This window comes from Argentina silus (assembly GCF_951799395.1).
Source record: "Argentina silus genome assembly, chromosome: 1".
In the NCBI taxonomy this organism is placed as follows: domain Eukaryota; kingdom Metazoa; phylum Chordata; class Actinopteri; order Argentiniformes; family Argentinidae; genus Argentina; species Argentina silus.
In genome coordinates, this window is record NC_139655.1 from 9945445 (window position 1) to 9961973 (window position 16529).

Here is a 16529-nt window from a genome sequence, read left to right on the forward strand (position 1 = left end):
AACACTGGAGAACCACAGGGTATGCAGACCTTTGTTCCTGCCCAGCACAGATTCAGCATAATATTTTTGATCATTAGCCCAACTCATTGTATTTTGAGCACACCATGTTGCTCTCCAGGGCCAGTGTTGGCGGGCGCTGTGGTGTTAAATGTCTTTCATTACAGCCACAAGGGGGCATCAGAGTCCATTACTTAGCTGGTGGCTGCAAGAATAGACCTGAGCCACAACTATTCTAGTCAATATACCTACCAAAGCAACTATTTTCCCCATTAAACCATAACAGTAGTATAAAAAAATAAAATAAACAGTAGTGTTTTTGAAAGTGTGATAAGTATTTTGTGCAGTGAATGTTGTCCAAGTTAACAGCACCATACACCACAGTGATTGATTGATTCATAACTGGTAATGATGTTGGCTTGATTGCTGCCCTTGCAGGCCTGTGGAACCTGGTGTCGCTGTTCTCCAATCTCTGCCTCTTCGTCTTGATGCCCTTTGCCTATTTCTTCCTGGAGTCAGAGGGATTTGCTGGATCAAAAAAGGTACAAAATCCTATGGTTCCAAACTGTCATCTTCTTACATGCTCATGTAGTATTTATGATATCTTACTGTATCTTAAATACCAATGATATATTACATTGAACAGTGATTGATTCCACTGTTATGAATGGGCACAGTTGTTGGGAAATGTACTCACATCAAAACTACCCCATTTTTAGAGAATGGTCTCATTTACTTTGTTGTTGTTTTGCCAATGGCATGCCCTCCTGGCCTTTGCCTATTATGGAAATGACAGACAGAATTGACTCCTGTGCACGTTGTCTGTCTGTCTGTCTGTCTGTCTGTCTGTCTGTCTGTCTGTCTGTTGGTGTGAGAGGATGTCTCCTGGCAGCAGCAGGTGCCTGGTCCATGCCCTCTCTCTGACTCACACAAGTGACCGTAACTGCGACCGCAGAAACCTCATTAACCATGAAAGGCAAAATCTGTTCTTCTGCGAGCGCCACATCCTGACAAACCTTTCCAATAAGCCCAGACGCTGCAAACGCTTCAACACCGCTGCATCGGCCCTGTGATTTAAGACCTGATCCCCCCACCCAGATCCCTCCTCCTCCACCCTAAAATAAAACTTCAAAAGCACAGCCTAATAATCAAGTTGTAAGGCTCAGCGAACTTCCTTGTTTAATTGATTACTCCGAAAAGAGGCCGGGGCCCGTGTTCTGAGAGTCCATAAAGACGAAACAACATGACAGCACAATAGAGCTCCAAAAAGGGGGGTAAAGATTTACTTTTAATACACCTCTATCCTGTGACACAGTTTGAAACCTCTCTGGTTTATGTCCCTCCTGGCAAACTTACATAAAAATTTGTCTGTACTGTAGTTTACGGCCAGTTTCTTTTCTTCCCCGGCCTGCTAATTTGTTTCGGTTGGATTTCTGTAATAAAGGGCAGGCCCTGATCGGTAGGAAGTGAAACACCGGCCTCTTCGAGTCACTTTATGCTTTTTGTAGTCTTTCATTTCGCTGTGACTGTTTCTTGCTACTGATCATCCATAAATTTGCTGGGAGGAAGCACTGTTTAGTGTTGGCTACACATCCAGGTATATTTTGTATGTGTGCAAAGGAAAGGGTTGGGACCACACTCTTATATGACCAAAAAAAGCACCCCGCAGAGTCAATCAAGGGACTGACCGCAAGATGAACGTGAAAGACTGATTTAAGTTTTTATAATGTGATATCAGCCCCCTCAATCTCATGGGGTTTTATGTGACTGTTTATCCTCCCGTCTAATGTTATGGCACTGAAAGTCCCTTTGACTACGGAAATGAAGTGAATGATGAATTTAACTGGTAACGCTGTAAGTCAGGCTTTTCATGTGGATTTGTTTACTTTTGACGAGGTACTAAAGAACTCGCCCAGAATCAAGATTGAAATTTCAATGTTTTTTTTGTGAACGTTAACAGTTAAGCTCCTCAGAGGTTCTTTTGCCTGAATGATTAATAGTTTAGCAAATTGTCCAAATTGTGGAGGAATCGAAGTGACTTATGGTCGAAATGTTGGATGTTATGAACTTACTTTATTAGCAGGCATACAATGTCTACTAACCTTAGCTCTTAGCCTGACTAAGGCCTTCTCAAATCTTAGCAGAAAAGATTCATCACTAATGGATACAAAATGCTTTTAAATTCATTGCAGAGAAGTAGTGGATTTTAAATGTCATCTTATAGTTCAGTGTTTTGGCTGCTGGTCTTGTTCCAGAAACCCATTTGCGGTGCCGCCTTGATGCCAGCCAGTTATCACCTCATGCTGAATATAGAGATATTTATGAGCACCATTTTGTGATGAATCCACTTTTATGGCTCGATCATATATAATTCAACAGTTTTTCCCCTAATGTTTAGGATATGTGTCTTTATATGAAGATGGACAACATTATAATTTGGTTTAGAGGGGAAACTGTTTTTAGCATTCATGATAATGGACTTAACTTAACTTAAGCTCTTCTATCCATTAAGAAAAATACTTGTTGATTGAAGTTCTTCAGATTATATATTGTATAAAGACAGAAACATGACAACAAACCTCTGTGGTAACGTATTTGTCAGACATAGCTTCCTGGTTTCGATCACAATATTGAAACGTTGCTGGTCGCCCACTCAGAGTCTGACCCACAGACTGACCCAGCCATGGGCCAGCAGTTTTCATCTGCTAGTTAAAGAAAGTCCTCATCAATCTAACCCTAAGCCTAAACCGTGATGAAGAAAAGTGTGTTTATTGTGGGGAGGGAAAACGTCTCCCTGAGCAAACCGCGTGGTGGTGTTACTAAGATACTCTCTTTGTTGGAGCTCCACAATGGGTCTGGATATTTATTTCAAATCTCCTGCACATGTAGACATTTTTCCCAGGCCTTCTCTTCGGCAGGGCTGGCCAGAGAATATAAAGTGATGTTTACATACCTTCCTTAAGGTCAGAATGTCTCCCTAAAGCCGCAGTTACAATGTCCGTTACCATGGCAACATATTAGTTTTAGCAGAGAATTCTTTTTGAAAAGCGCACTGTTCAGGATTTCTTTTCCTCCCCGGCCTTTCAAACAAAATGATCAGCTGCAAGAGGTGTCTGTGTTCTCATTTTTGTAGATTTTCTCGTCTTCGTTTTATCATTTGGCGTGTTTTCAATGCACGTAATTTGGTAAAAGACGTCTTATTGATATTTGTTTGATATTGACATGTTTTATATGCCTGATATAATGGCTGATTTTAGGTACGTTCTTGTCAATTGCTAGAATGCAGATTAATTTATTGGGAAAGATGTAGTAAATGTATTGATTTTAATTGAGCTGATGTTGCTTGTATGCAGGGCCTTTACCTTCATACTGACAGTTACTCGCTGTCCTACTTAGACATAACCTCTGGCTTGACAGAACACAGGTGATGGTCAATTATTCTTTGAAGACTTATCAGCCTGACACCTAGCAGTAATTAGAAAAACATGTTGTCACTGTAGAGGGAATAAACCTTGGCAAACATCAAAAGTGCTGAAGCTACTTCCTCCCCATAAATCCCTCTGTTTTCTGACTCATGGCTAATATATTGGCCATGGTAGCTGGTGAATGGCTTGGGCTAATTTCAAAGGCTTTACATTAAAACAAAAAAGGGGAGTGTTAGTGGAGTATGATTTTTATTGCATTGTTTTTTCTCTCTCGTCGACAAATCGCCCCCGATCTGTAGCGATACGACGTGAGGCGAATCGTTTCCCATGCGCCGTGTCATTGAGGTCTTATTAAGACTCCTTAGAAGTTTATTTTGCAGCTTTACAGGGGAGTCTCTCTCTCTCCAGCGACTCCCTCTGCTTTCTGTCTCTGACACGGCCAGTGTGGCCAGTGGGCTGAAGGATACACTAATAAGGGCCCTTGGCATCTGGTGCGTCTTTAGCAGAGGGAAGTGTACTGGCTGAGAGTGAGAAGGACCCTGACCCCCACCCCCTCACCCCCCTCCACACCCCCCCACCCCTATCCCACACGCCCCTGTCAGTTAGCAGAAGGATGAGCCGTGGGCCGATCTCTGCCACTGCCTGCTGACCTGCTGCAGATTAATGGTGGTCGGGGTGGAAGCTCCCTCCCTCTCTCTCTGCCCGTCTCTCATATTGTCTCTCTCCCTTGCTTTCTCTCTTTCCACTGTGTTCTTTATTCTGTCCCTGTGTGCAGAGCTTATTATTTCCCTCGATCTGCTCTCCAGTCCCTTCTCTGCAGCTCTCTCACTGCCCATCATCTAGCGCTGCCCCACCCTTTCTCTCCCCCCACCTCTCTCTCTCTTCTCCCCCCACCTTTCTCTCTCTTCTCCCTCCACTCTCGCATTTGCTTAGTCCTTGCTCTCTCCCTCTGTCATCTCTGTCTACCCCTTTCTCTCTCTCTCTCTCTGCATTCTCTTTCTCTCTCTCTCTCTCTCTCTCTCTGCATTCTCTTTCTCTCTCTCTCTCTCTCTCTCTCTCTCTCTCTCTAACCTCTCTCTCACTCTTTCTCTCTATCTCTCTCTTTCTCTGCCCTTGGGAAGCAGAGGGAAAAGGAAACCATGGCACAGTGACATTCAGCTCACAGAGAGCTGCTCTCTCTCCATCTGATGCAACACTGTCAAAAACGCTTCTCCAAGGACATACAGGGAGATGCGTAGATGTCCGTTGTGCTCTAGCTTTTAGTTTCTGATCCCACAGGGGAAGGGGGCTCTATTGATATTAGGCTCCCACCCTGGAGCTCCCTGGGGGCTGGTGGTTTTGGGGCTAGCTCTCTAAGAGGGTGTGTGTGTGTGTGTGTGTGTGTGTGTGGCATGTGTGTGTGTGTGGCATGTGTGGCGCTGTGTTTTACTTGGAGCAGTCACCTCTCTCCATGCCCTCACACACACATTTCTTGGAAGTCTGTTCACTGATATTACGGCAGAGCTGCAGCTTGCCCCACGCTCGACGTCGGTGTGAGGATCGGGGGGATGCTGAATATTTCAGAGCTGCTATATATAGAGGTGTACACATTTAGAATGGCAAGAATAGAAACTTTCAGCGGGCGCTCTGAATGCCATGGCAAAGGCCTTTTCCTTTTTTCTCCTTTTTTTTTTTTTTTTGCACTGGGAGACAGTTGCAGTGATCAGTTGCAGGCTTGATTTGTCTATTTTTAATCTTCCACTGATTCTAACTGCCGCCTGATACGTTGGCTGCCCCGACTTACCATGACGATGGAAAAAATAAGTGTTCAGTGTGATGTGAAGAAAAGGCAATATGTAGGATGTGTAATGTAATGATATATGTGATTATTTAAAGGCGCTACATTCGACCCCCCCTTTCCTAACACTCAACCTATGTCTGACTGACACTATACTGTCCCTCGAACAGGGCTGAAACCAGGAATGATATTAGGAGGGGTGACACGCATTTCCTTTTCCCTAAATGATCTGAATGGGTAATGATTTGAGTCTTATAAATGATTGAGAGACCTAGCCTAAAGGGAATACACCTTCAGCAAGGCATGGGCCGCTGGTTAAGGTGGACCGTGTAGCCTTGGCGGACACACGCCCTTCTTTATGTCCCATCCATCCCTGGGCCTCCTTAACAGAGCGCTTGTGGGATGCTGCAGAAGTCCCTGAAAGCATTCCTCTCTCACCTCTCTCACCTCTGGGGAACGACATGCGTTCAGACGGCGACTCCTCTCCTCCACCATCTCTATCTCACTCTCTCTCTTCCCCCTCCCCTCCCCCCCCACCCCCCCCCCTCTCTCTCTCTCTCCCTCTCTCCCTCTCTTTCTCTCTTTCTCTCTCTCTCTTTCTCTCTCTCTCTGTCTCTCTCTCTCTATCACACACGCGCCCGCGCTCTCCTCTCTGGTGTTGAATTCTTCCCACTGGCCAGTGCAGCTCTAATGTGAGATGGTAGACAGCAGCATCAGAGCTACATGTGATGGAACATGCACCATCAGTACAGTGCAAATAATTTTTATTCCTTTTTAGATTTATTAGGAAGTACATTCTTCTCTGGATTTCAGCTTTGCTGTGGTATCATATGAATGTAATGTCAGCCACCCTTTTTTTAGGATGCAGTAACCTCTTAGATGCTGCAGTATTATGCATGACCACACTGGGGTGCTCCAGACTCTACCCACTCTGCTTTGCTAGAAAATTCTACACAGGGGCTCCGTCTACACGATGCTGTATTGGAGAGAGAGTTTGCCTCAGTTATATGACTGACTCTGAAGGGACACAACAGGAGTGTTTAGATTTGACTGTGTCAATGTGTTTATTTGTGTCTTTATGTTAGCACACATCAGCAGCTGTGCTGCATAGCAACACATTGATCATATCTATACCCAATTTCAGTCAGCTATGAAGGCCTTTATAAGCCATGCTTCGTATTCTACCCCAAAGTGTTAGTCAGGGTGTCTATCTCCACTGCTCTAGACAGAGGCTCTTTATCGGGGAGAAATTGACTGTGTGAACAGGTAGAGGATGCTTTATTAACCACTCAGTGGTTTGTGACCCGGAAAACCCAAATTACCTCCTGTCTGCGCCGCCCGGGACACGGGTGTGTTAGAGGCCTTCCTAATCGCCCCCAGATGGGAGGCCTGCTCTTGATCGCAGACAGTAGCGAGGCTTCTTAACCCCCCCCTCCCCTTTTTAATATCACCTCTGGAGTGGGGCTCTGTTACTACCGGCCCAGGCTCTGGTTAGACCCTTTTATAGACCCCAATATATGCTTATAAAAGAGGGGATTTAACATGGAAGTCTCTGGGATCGTTTAAGTATGCCTGTTCCTGTACATGCACTGAATGGAAGTAATGCCGTTTTAATATGAGAGAGCTGGATTAGTGAGGTGATTTTATAGAGAGGACCTTGAGTAGCTATGTGCCAGGGCTGCCCATGGACTAGCTCAGCCTCGGCATTTACAATTAGAAACTAATGTGTATGTGAAGTAAGTAGATGAGAGGCTAAACGCTGGTTGTGGAGGACTTGCCGTGTTAGCAGGCCTCTGTACAGTCAGTTACTGAACCAAGTGATTCAACTGATGGGCATTTAGAATGAGAATTTCACTTCTTTGACTCTCACTGTTCATGTGAATGGCCTTAGGTTAATCACAGATTGCTATGAATAAAAGTCTGATATTATAGGAGCTAATTATTTGTGTGTGTGTGTGTCTCTCTCTCTCTCTCTCTCTCTCTCTCTCTCTCACAGGGCATTAGGGCACGAGTTCTAGAGACTTTTGTGATGCTCTTTCTGCTTGGACTGCTCATCCTGGGAATAGTCTGGGTGGCGTCCGCTCTCATTGACAATGATGCAGCCAGTATGGAATCACTCTACGGTAAGGCTATGGGGATGCAGTTCCACTTTGTTTGTATCTGTGTTGTTATGTATTTCCGTGAGCTTTGATACAAGTATGTCTGTGTTCTTCAGATCTCTGGGAGTTCTATCTACCATACCTCTACTCCTGTATATCCTTGATGGGGGGACTGCTTCTCCTGAGTAAGTGTTTGTGTGTTGGATCATACGTATGCCAAATAAATGGATTGTAATGTCATGGTTGATAACAAGTTGAAAATGCTCTGTTAATTGACTGTCCTACAATTTTGTTGGAGTCTCATCAGTTAGTTTGAACAACCTTTGTCTCTGTGGTTCATCTTCAGTGTGTACCCCTGTGGGACTGTCCAGGATGTTCACAGTCATGGGCCAGTTACTGGTCAAACCAACGGTGAGTACTCTGCATTAAGAGCTAAATGTAGATCTTGACATTTGAATGTACTGGAAAGGCATCACTAACTTTCTTATCTGCAAAAATGTTACATCATCATAGACTTGTAGCTTTTGTCCCGACTCTGAAAGCTGTTGGTCTAGCGATTAACATGCGTGACGGAGGACTACAAATACGTCACCAACTCTCCCATCTGCCATCTCTCCAGCCCCACTTTGGGCCTAATTATAACACATTTATACCCCCCCCCCCCCCCCCCCCACAGATCCTGGAGGACCTAGATGAGCAGATTTACTGCATCCATTTGCAGGAGGAAGCCCTTCAGAGGAGATTAAACGGTATGTCAGTAGGAGATGTGTTGGCACATTACGGGGGAGATGACTACCCCATTGGGTGTGATGGAGCGCTCTGCACTGGAATCAATTAGCATTGACAAATCAACCACACACACACACACACACACACACACACACACACACACACACACACACACACACACACACCCAATCCCACCCACCTACACCACACACACACACACACACACACACACACTGTCTCCCCCTCCCTCCTCTTTCCCTCTCTCTTTCTGTTTCTCTCCCTTAACTTTTGCTAAAGGGCAGGCAGCTGCCATCTCAGTGACCATAAATTACATTTGGAGAGTTTTTAAGAGTCCATAGTCCATTTAAGAAGTCTGAGCACACGCCACACTCACTACCACTGTCACTACTGGCGAGGCGATTGCCTCATTTGATCTAAGGCCCAGACCGGGAATGGCAAGGCTGCTCATTAGGATAGAACTGAAATCATCTTCCAGATTATTTTGTTGGTCCGTGGTGTAGATGTTGGTGGAACAGGTTAGGTAATTGATGAAAAGAGAGAGACCAATATGTATGAGTGGTATTGTTTGGACCTTTTCCAGAGCGAAGGGTAGGGAAGGGTATAGGACTAAGAGTCTAAGACTATTTGTCAACCCTGTGTTCCCTTTCATGTGTCGCTTCTGCTCCCAAATTCCTGCTTTGGCATTGAACATTTTCACAAAGCAGGAAGTATTTCGGCCAGGAGCCAAACATACTTTAATATCAAGTGAAGCACCCAACCAAGTGTACAGATGCAAGTCCATAAAGAGGATGAGTGGCTTTACAAACCAGGGAGGTAAGCGAGATCTCTCTCCACTGATAGCGCTGTTTTCAAACGCTACACCGGAGCTCTCAATAGACAGCTATTTAGCCGTTCGGTTTGCTAGGGCTTCTGCCAACCGGCGATGCTTAGAACACCTGATAAAATAATTGTAATCTGTTCCTTATCATCTAGAAGAGCGTTTGATCTGTTCAAGTCGCTGTGAGTTGAAAACAACCCTGCACCGCGACAGCTCCGCCAGACAGTGCGTCCAAACTCAACTGCATTCTCCTGCCGGAGCGCTTAGCATTATGGGAATAGACACATTGGGGGCGATGATTTGTGAAATCCGTGTCGCTTATCGGGAATTCCAGGAATGTATTTATTTTCTGTCAACATACTCAGCTCAGGTGAAATTCCCTGTTTTCTCTGATGTTCGGAGAAGAAGAAAGAGGATGAAGAGGTTCAAGGATAGTTCACAGGACACACTTCACAACAGCACAATGTCTGCTCTCCTCGCTTCACCTGTGTCCTCTCTGCATCTAGACTCCCTCTGGGAGATTAGACCTGTCTCACTACGCTCTGTTTGTGTTTGCACTTTTGGATTTTGGCAATTACATCATTTGGCAGTTACATACCAAATGACATTTTGGATTTGGTTATTTGCTCTTAGATCAGCAGCTTTTGGCTTATTCCAACTGAATGGCCCTGTGTGTTTGTTACCAGTGTTAGGGGGCCGATAGGGCCGTATGAAATGCTGTGAGACAGGCAGCGGCATGCTCATTACATTATCAGATGTAGGGGCCTCGCTCCACAGTCATGGGAACCAAGCTTTTGGGTGGGGGAATGGGACAATGCTGTGTATCGTGTTAACCATTGCACTTGAATCTGCATGTGCCAATTGCCTCAGAAGCATTTATATGTGCTAATTTTCATTCGTATGACACAGTGATGCATCCTGGTTTGGTGCATGTAAGAGATTATTGTGATTGATCCAGACTGCCCTCCACCAGGTGTCTCTGTTTGCTATGAGTAATTGGATTGAGGGAGCTGTTTAGAATCCCATTGTGATCAATGAAGTGCATCAATAATTTGTATGCTTAAATTATGCAATTGTCTTGGACCTTGATATCACTTCTAATCTAAAATTAGTTTCTTTGCTTCTCTTCAATATGTGTGGGTTTTTTTGTGTTTTTTTTTTTTAATACAGTGCATCAGTGGCTATTTTGCTCCTTACTTGCCTCTGACACACTAGCTAGCCTAATTAGGTGAGAGGGCAACATAACGATGTGATTAGTTAGGTCTCTAAAGGAATGTGCTGTAGGGGAGCTACTGTACTGTGTTGTCTTCCCCTCCAGACCCTGAGCTGCTGTCTTTCTGTCAGTCTTGGCTCCGTCCGCTCTCTGGTTCCACCCTCCGTCCCCTCTGGTTGGAGGCGGGTTGGTCCAGATGCTATGCGGCACAATGACCTTGCCAGTGCCTCCATCGCCTCAGCATGGTGTTTAGCATAATTATGGATGACGTAATTGTTCAACTGTGGTGAAGGTTGGAGAGGATATGTTGAATTATTTGAGGCTGCTCACGCAGCCAGCAAGACTCAGCATCCGAGCATGCTGTAACTCAGTCTTGGGGGCCTGTTACTTTATGGTCTTTTACTTTTGAACACTGTCTGCTGCCAGAATCCTAATGTATCTTACTTTTGTTTGAGCGATGTCACTTTGAACACTATCATGCCCAATCTCACTTCCTGCATTAGATTTGAATCATATAATGATATTGTTCTTGGTGTGCAAAGTATTACATCACGGCTAGCTGGAGCCTGAAATTGATTTGTAGTAAAAGGATTTCTTTCATGAGGTGATTGGCGCGGGTGTGTTTGGATACGTTCTCCAAAGAAGTGGTGGAATAGATATTATGTGTCTGAACAGTCATGGCTGCCCTTAGGGAGCTGGTTGGGTCCATTTCTGGCTGACAACATTAAATCCCGTCCTGTTGAACTGCTAGTGACATTTCCTGTTGTGTTGTGTCTGCATTTGGTTAGAGGGTTCAAACTTTCCCCAGCTAGGTGAGTTCCTGGGACAGGCATCAGGCAGGAGGGCACAGACAGCACCCAGTCTGTTTCACCCTCTTTCCTTTTCTTCTCTTTGGATCCCAAACCCCATCCAGACAGGGTGTGTCATAATAACAGAGAGAAAAAACTGATTTGATCAAAGTGATTGGTTCTTCACCCCTGTAACAAAGATGAAAGATCATATTTTTATTGCACGCTAGTAACAGTGTAACACTGAACTAATTGGTCTTGATCTGCCAATCACCCCAGGGGATGCAAATGGATACTCTTCCACTCTGGCTTTGAGGGGCTCCAGCCCTGTATGTCAAGGCTGGAAGGAAAACAGAGTCAAACAGATAAATTAGTCTTAAATGAGCTAGCCTTGTGGTTTTCCTGGAGAATCCCTTGCTGTCTTCTCCCAACCCACCGGACCAGTTGTAGCATGCACCGTCAGTTCGCTAGACAGCCCCTGACATAGGAGATTATTTTTACTTGTTTGAGATCACATTGTTATGTACTAAGCAGGATTACGAGTTTTGATGGGATTTCTTAATAAAAATAAGTCAAATGCCATAGGTTGAGGTAAGAAAAATACAGGTAGAAGTTGACGTGTTCTTAATTGTGGCATTAGTGCACCCTCTTGGAGAAACTTGACATGTGTGAGAAATGTGTGAAAATGGTTTAGCTAACAGTTTTAAAGGGGGACTACTTGACTTGACAAATACATTGATAATGATTTCAATGTTTTGATAAATGAATAAACTTGCTTCTTCAATGATTTGGCAGATGTTTGGCATATACCAGGTCATATGGAAATATACACAGCTATTAAGTGGTACTTGAGTGTGTGAAGTGTAAAGATAACAACTAATGAATGGAAGTCTAACGGTGGTAAAATGACGAGCTTCTCCCTCTTTTACAGGCACATCTTCCCACTCCCAAGGACGCTCTCTATACCAGCTGAACAAAGAATTGGACATTGTCAGAAATCAGAGGAACAAACTTGGTGAGTTGTTTGTACTGTGTTATGCTTGTGTTCTCTATCCCGGAATATATTGAGACTGTCTTTTGGGACTTTTTTTAAATTACCATTGAAACATCTGCTAAGACGTTATTGCTGGGAGGCAAGCCTTTTCTTCTTTTTACTCAGCCTTATTTCTTAATTTGGACTCACACCAAAACATTTCTGCTTGATAATTATTCTTTTCCAGCCTTTTTAGGATATTATAAATGAGGTGCAGTGTGAGCACACTGAGGCTTTTGGGGGTGGAGGCGGGGTGGGGGGAGGCCACAAAGGCACTTAGGATATTGGACAAGATGCAAACTTTATATTGTGGCCAGCCTTTTAGTGATGTCATTAATTTATCAGGACGGTGCATATGGAGTGCGCTTGGCAAACTTCACTGCAGGCAAGACTTGCATCAAGAGAGGAGAAAGAGAGATGGAGGGAGAGAGAGAGATGAAGGGAGGGAGAGAAAGAGGCAGAGGGGATGGAGGGAGGGAGAGCAAGCCAGGCTAGTTGTAAGGACTTTGGACCACAGCATCATGACGGGATGTCAGGAAGGGCAGTACTTGTGTCCTTTACTGCACAGGCTGTTGTACTGTATACTCTACAGTCAGCCAGCGGCCCATCAATGATGGTGATATGCTACTGAAATAAAGGAGGTTCTCATTTTAGAATGATTAAAATGATATAATCTCTATTTATGTAAGAACAAGAAGACTGGTTAATAGCAATATTTCATCTCCTGTACAGGTGAACATATAAATCATAATATTAATTTTCTCAGCTTTTCTTTTCATCTTACTATATTATTGTTTCCCCTAAGTAAGACAGCCCTTGAACAGTGTAGCTAATTAAAGAGGAAGATTGTGATTTATAGTGCTTTTGAAACCCATATTACCTTGATAATCCCTGGGGCTAATGAGAGAGGAGATTGTGTTGGTACACACACTCACGATATGTTTTACCAAACCAAGTTGTACAAACCTAAGAATATCCCCTGAGGCATGAGTTTGCAGTCGCCATGCGTGATGTATTAATTACCCAATTTAGGGAAATGGTGTTTAATATTCCAAGTGATTCTTTATTGAGGCCTCATTTTCATATTGCACTCCAAATTTATGAATTATGGTGGTTGCTCAACTCTGTCTCTCTCTGTCTCTGTCTGTCTCTCTCCCTCCCTCTCTCTCTCCATAGAGAGGAGGAAGAAAGCCTCTGCATGGGAGAAGAACCTGCTGTACCCCATTGTGATGTTAATACTGCTAACAGGGACGGTGAGTATTCAAATTGATATGCCAGCCGGCTGCAAACTCACCACACTAAAACCTCTCCTTTTTACCTATAGTGTGTAAAGCCTTGGTAGCGGCAGGTGTTTCCCTACTCCAGTATTTAATGCCTAGTCTTACCGGACCCCTTTCCTGCAGCACATCGAGCCTTTAGGTGTGACGTCCTTTTGTTTAACAGTGTTTAATAAATAGCTGACCGCAACAGCTGTGATTTCTAATTGAATTCCCACACAGTAATCTGTCTCTTTAGCTAGCATGCTGTACGTCCATGCATTTGCATCGCTGAGATGCCTGCGATTCCACCAACTCAATAAGTGCTTACACCATTCACCCGCTTTAGCCAACAAACAACAACGTCTCCTTGGGCTTAACAATGAGAATGTTTCAGCTAGGATGTCTAGTTGTGGATTTCCTTTTATTTAGTAGCTGAATCATGTTAAGCCCCCTGAGTCTCTCTTCTCCTCCTCTCTCATTGTAGACAATCTCAGTTCTGTTGGTGGCGCTGAACATCCTCTATCTGTTGGTGGACGAGACTGCCATGCCAAAGGGATCCAAGGTAGGCCTGCTGGGGTAGAGAGCCTCTCCTGTGGCGTGCTGGAAACAGATGCTCACAGACACACACACACACACACATGCCCAAAATGTAAACGGGAAAGAGACTGCCAAACATGAGCGTTCCAAAGTTCCCGGCGGGGACATAAATCAAATTCCGGATACGCTCAGGTGCATGTCGGAAGAAAGAACCTTGGCCAGATGTTTATCGGTGTGCTGGCCTGGTCCCCCTTTTGTTTGTGAAGCTCATTGAAAGTCATTTCACTGCAGCGCGCAGATTAAATGAGCTACGTGTCTGAAGTCCACGGACTCTAAAGACCAGACCAGGCCAGCTGAAGTGCTGTTATTATGAGGCTGACTGCTGGAGTGTGTAACTGCTCTCACAGATTGTATCTCCTCTTGCATGCAATGTGTTTTAATCTCTCTTATCTTGTTTCACCTGCACTGACAGAGGTGTGTGTGCGCTTGTGTCTGTGTTCTTTTTCTGAGAAGGGTAACAAAATGTATCCTATTTCTGCCTCATTTCGTTCCTCGTCTTGCGGGCGACTGCCCTCGACATTCCAATTATTTTATCGAGGAGATATTTTCTTTGGCATGACGCATCGCAGAAAATCCCCCAAATTACGCTTGTCATGCAGCTTGAAGCCGTCCTCCTGACAGCGCAGCCCGCTAAATGGTTTACGTGTTTGATGAGCTGGACGGATGCCACGCCTCTGATCTCACAGCCCTACGACGACGTGGGGGGGGGGGGGGGGGGGTGTGTGAGGTGAGGAGGAGAGGAGAAAGAGAGGAATAGAATAGAATAGAATAGAATAGAGAGAGGGGCACAGTGGACTCAGACTGTGGGAAAGTCAAATGAGCCCCAGATAGAGCTGATGGTAGCAGGCAGCACAATGGCAGAGCAGTGCGGATGTTTGTCTTCCCTAGCCAAGCATCCTGCATGGCCCTCAGCATACTGAGCACAGAGCTGCTCCTGCCTCTGCTGCAGCCTCCTGGGCAGAGGAGGAGGAGGAGGAGGAGGAGAAGGAGGTGCACACTGAGGAGCACACTGAGGACATGGCTTTTTACAGCTTGATGAACGGACGCTAAGAGGGACCAATAAAAGTGTTATTGCCAGCCGTCCCTGTGGAATTAGAGCCCCAGTACTTGACTCAGTATTTCATAAATGATCCATTCAGCTGCAATTGAGCAATACCAATTGCATCCCCCCCTACTTCCACACCATGCCCACCCTTGACCCCCCTCCCCCCTGCGCGCGCCCCCTAAGATCAAAACCTCCAAACGGAAAAGGTACGGGAAGAGAGAAAAGAAGAAAAAGAAAAAAAAAAAAAAGAAGAAAAGAAAGAACCTGTCTAATCCATGATGAGTATTTTTTTCAGTTATTATCCGACATTAAAACTACCTGAGATACATCAAAGCATGGCGAAGGACGGGACACACCTGAAGGGGACTGGCTGGGCCCGAGACGTGCTGCACTCGGCTCATGACCTCACCCGCGCACAGGTGTTGCGAGACGTTAATCCCAGAACCAACAAACACCAACCGTGTGTCTGAATGGGCAGCGGCAGGCTGCGACGCACCCCCCCCAACACCCCACCCGCCACTGGAATGAAAAGAAGTCAGAGTTGAAAGGAAGCCTAATGTGAAAGCTAGCTACCACACACACACACACACACACACACAACAATCTCCCTGCTTTAATGTGTGCCCTCCCTCCCATCCTCCCTCCCTCCCTTCCTGCTCGCTATTAATAAATGACATCAGATGCTGTTTGCTAATTCCCTGAGAGAGAGAGAGGCTCTGCACCACATCTCTGCAGTAAGCTCCCACACATGACAGTTGCATAAAAAGGCGTGAAACAACCTGTCAGACTTTTCTTTTCTTTGCTCTTTCGGCCTCTTTTAGAGAGAGAGAGAGAGAGAGAATGTGTTTGTGTGTCTTAAGAGTTTGTGCACTAACAGTCTGTGTGTGTGTGTGTGTGTTCTGTACCTACTGTGGGGTTGGTAGGAGTGGAACCAGTGGAAGCTCCTAGAACTTGACGGTGACGTTTTCTCGTAGATAGAGATGCAGCACGCTGAACCATTCCCATTCCCTGAGCTGAGCCATATCGTGGATCTCTCAAACAGTGCCGCTCACTGATCCTTTGGATAGAAGTGAATACTTTGCTTAATATAAACAGCGACGCTGCCAAGTCTGACAAGAGCAAATATTTAATAATATACAACACAGATGCCCGGTCTATGGTGTATATTTAGATGTATGGCTTTTTCTTTTCTCCTACAAACTTCAAAAGGGTATGAAAAAAAGCTTTGTGTGTGTTTGCTGAGGCATTTGTTTTGTTGTTTTTATGTTATTGGCATGCATTCACTCTGTACTCTTTTTACCGTAAGCCGTTTATTTTGTTTGAACACCTGTTCACATATTGGTGTGATTGACAGTGATTTTCATCATCTCTTTCCATTCATTACTTAGCCAATTTGATTCTGTCTGTTTGTGTTGACAGTGGACATTTTACATGTACTTCTGTACTGTAATTGTTATTGTTTATGACTGTATGTATGATCCTCTTGATTATACCACTAAACACAAATCAGAAACCCCTCATGCTTCCAAATGGTTCATTCAATGAGATTGTGCCCCCCCCCCCCCCCCCCTCTTTCTCTCTCTCTCTCTCTCTAAGGATCGAGGGCTCGGGAACACCTCGTTATCCACCTTTGGTGTGGTCCAGGCTTTGGTGGAGATCATCCTCATGTTGTATCCTTTAAGTGACCCGACCCCCCCCCGCCCGTCCATCCATGGCACTTGGAGGGACA

General features: G+C 44.9%; 1 protein-coding gene across 1 annotated transcript in view; it reads left to right on the forward strand.

The window, feature by feature from the left end:
- lmbr1 (limb development membrane protein 1) overlaps positions 1-16529 on the forward strand; it is a 31122-nt gene that overhangs the window by 6023 nt on the left and 8570 nt on the right. Inside the window, exons 5-13 of the mRNA XM_083672925.1 lie at positions 436-539; positions 7196-7322; positions 7415-7483; positions 7645-7709; positions 7975-8047; positions 11798-11881; positions 13076-13152; positions 13643-13720; positions 16397-16470. Of these exons, the coding sequence (XP_083529051.1) occupies positions 436-539; positions 7196-7322; positions 7415-7483; positions 7645-7709; positions 7975-8047; positions 11798-11881; positions 13076-13152; positions 13643-13720; positions 16397-16470 (751 nt within the window). The remainder of the gene's footprint in view (positions 1-435; positions 540-7195; positions 7323-7414; positions 7484-7644; positions 7710-7974; positions 8048-11797; positions 11882-13075; positions 13153-13642; positions 13721-16396; positions 16471-16529) is intronic.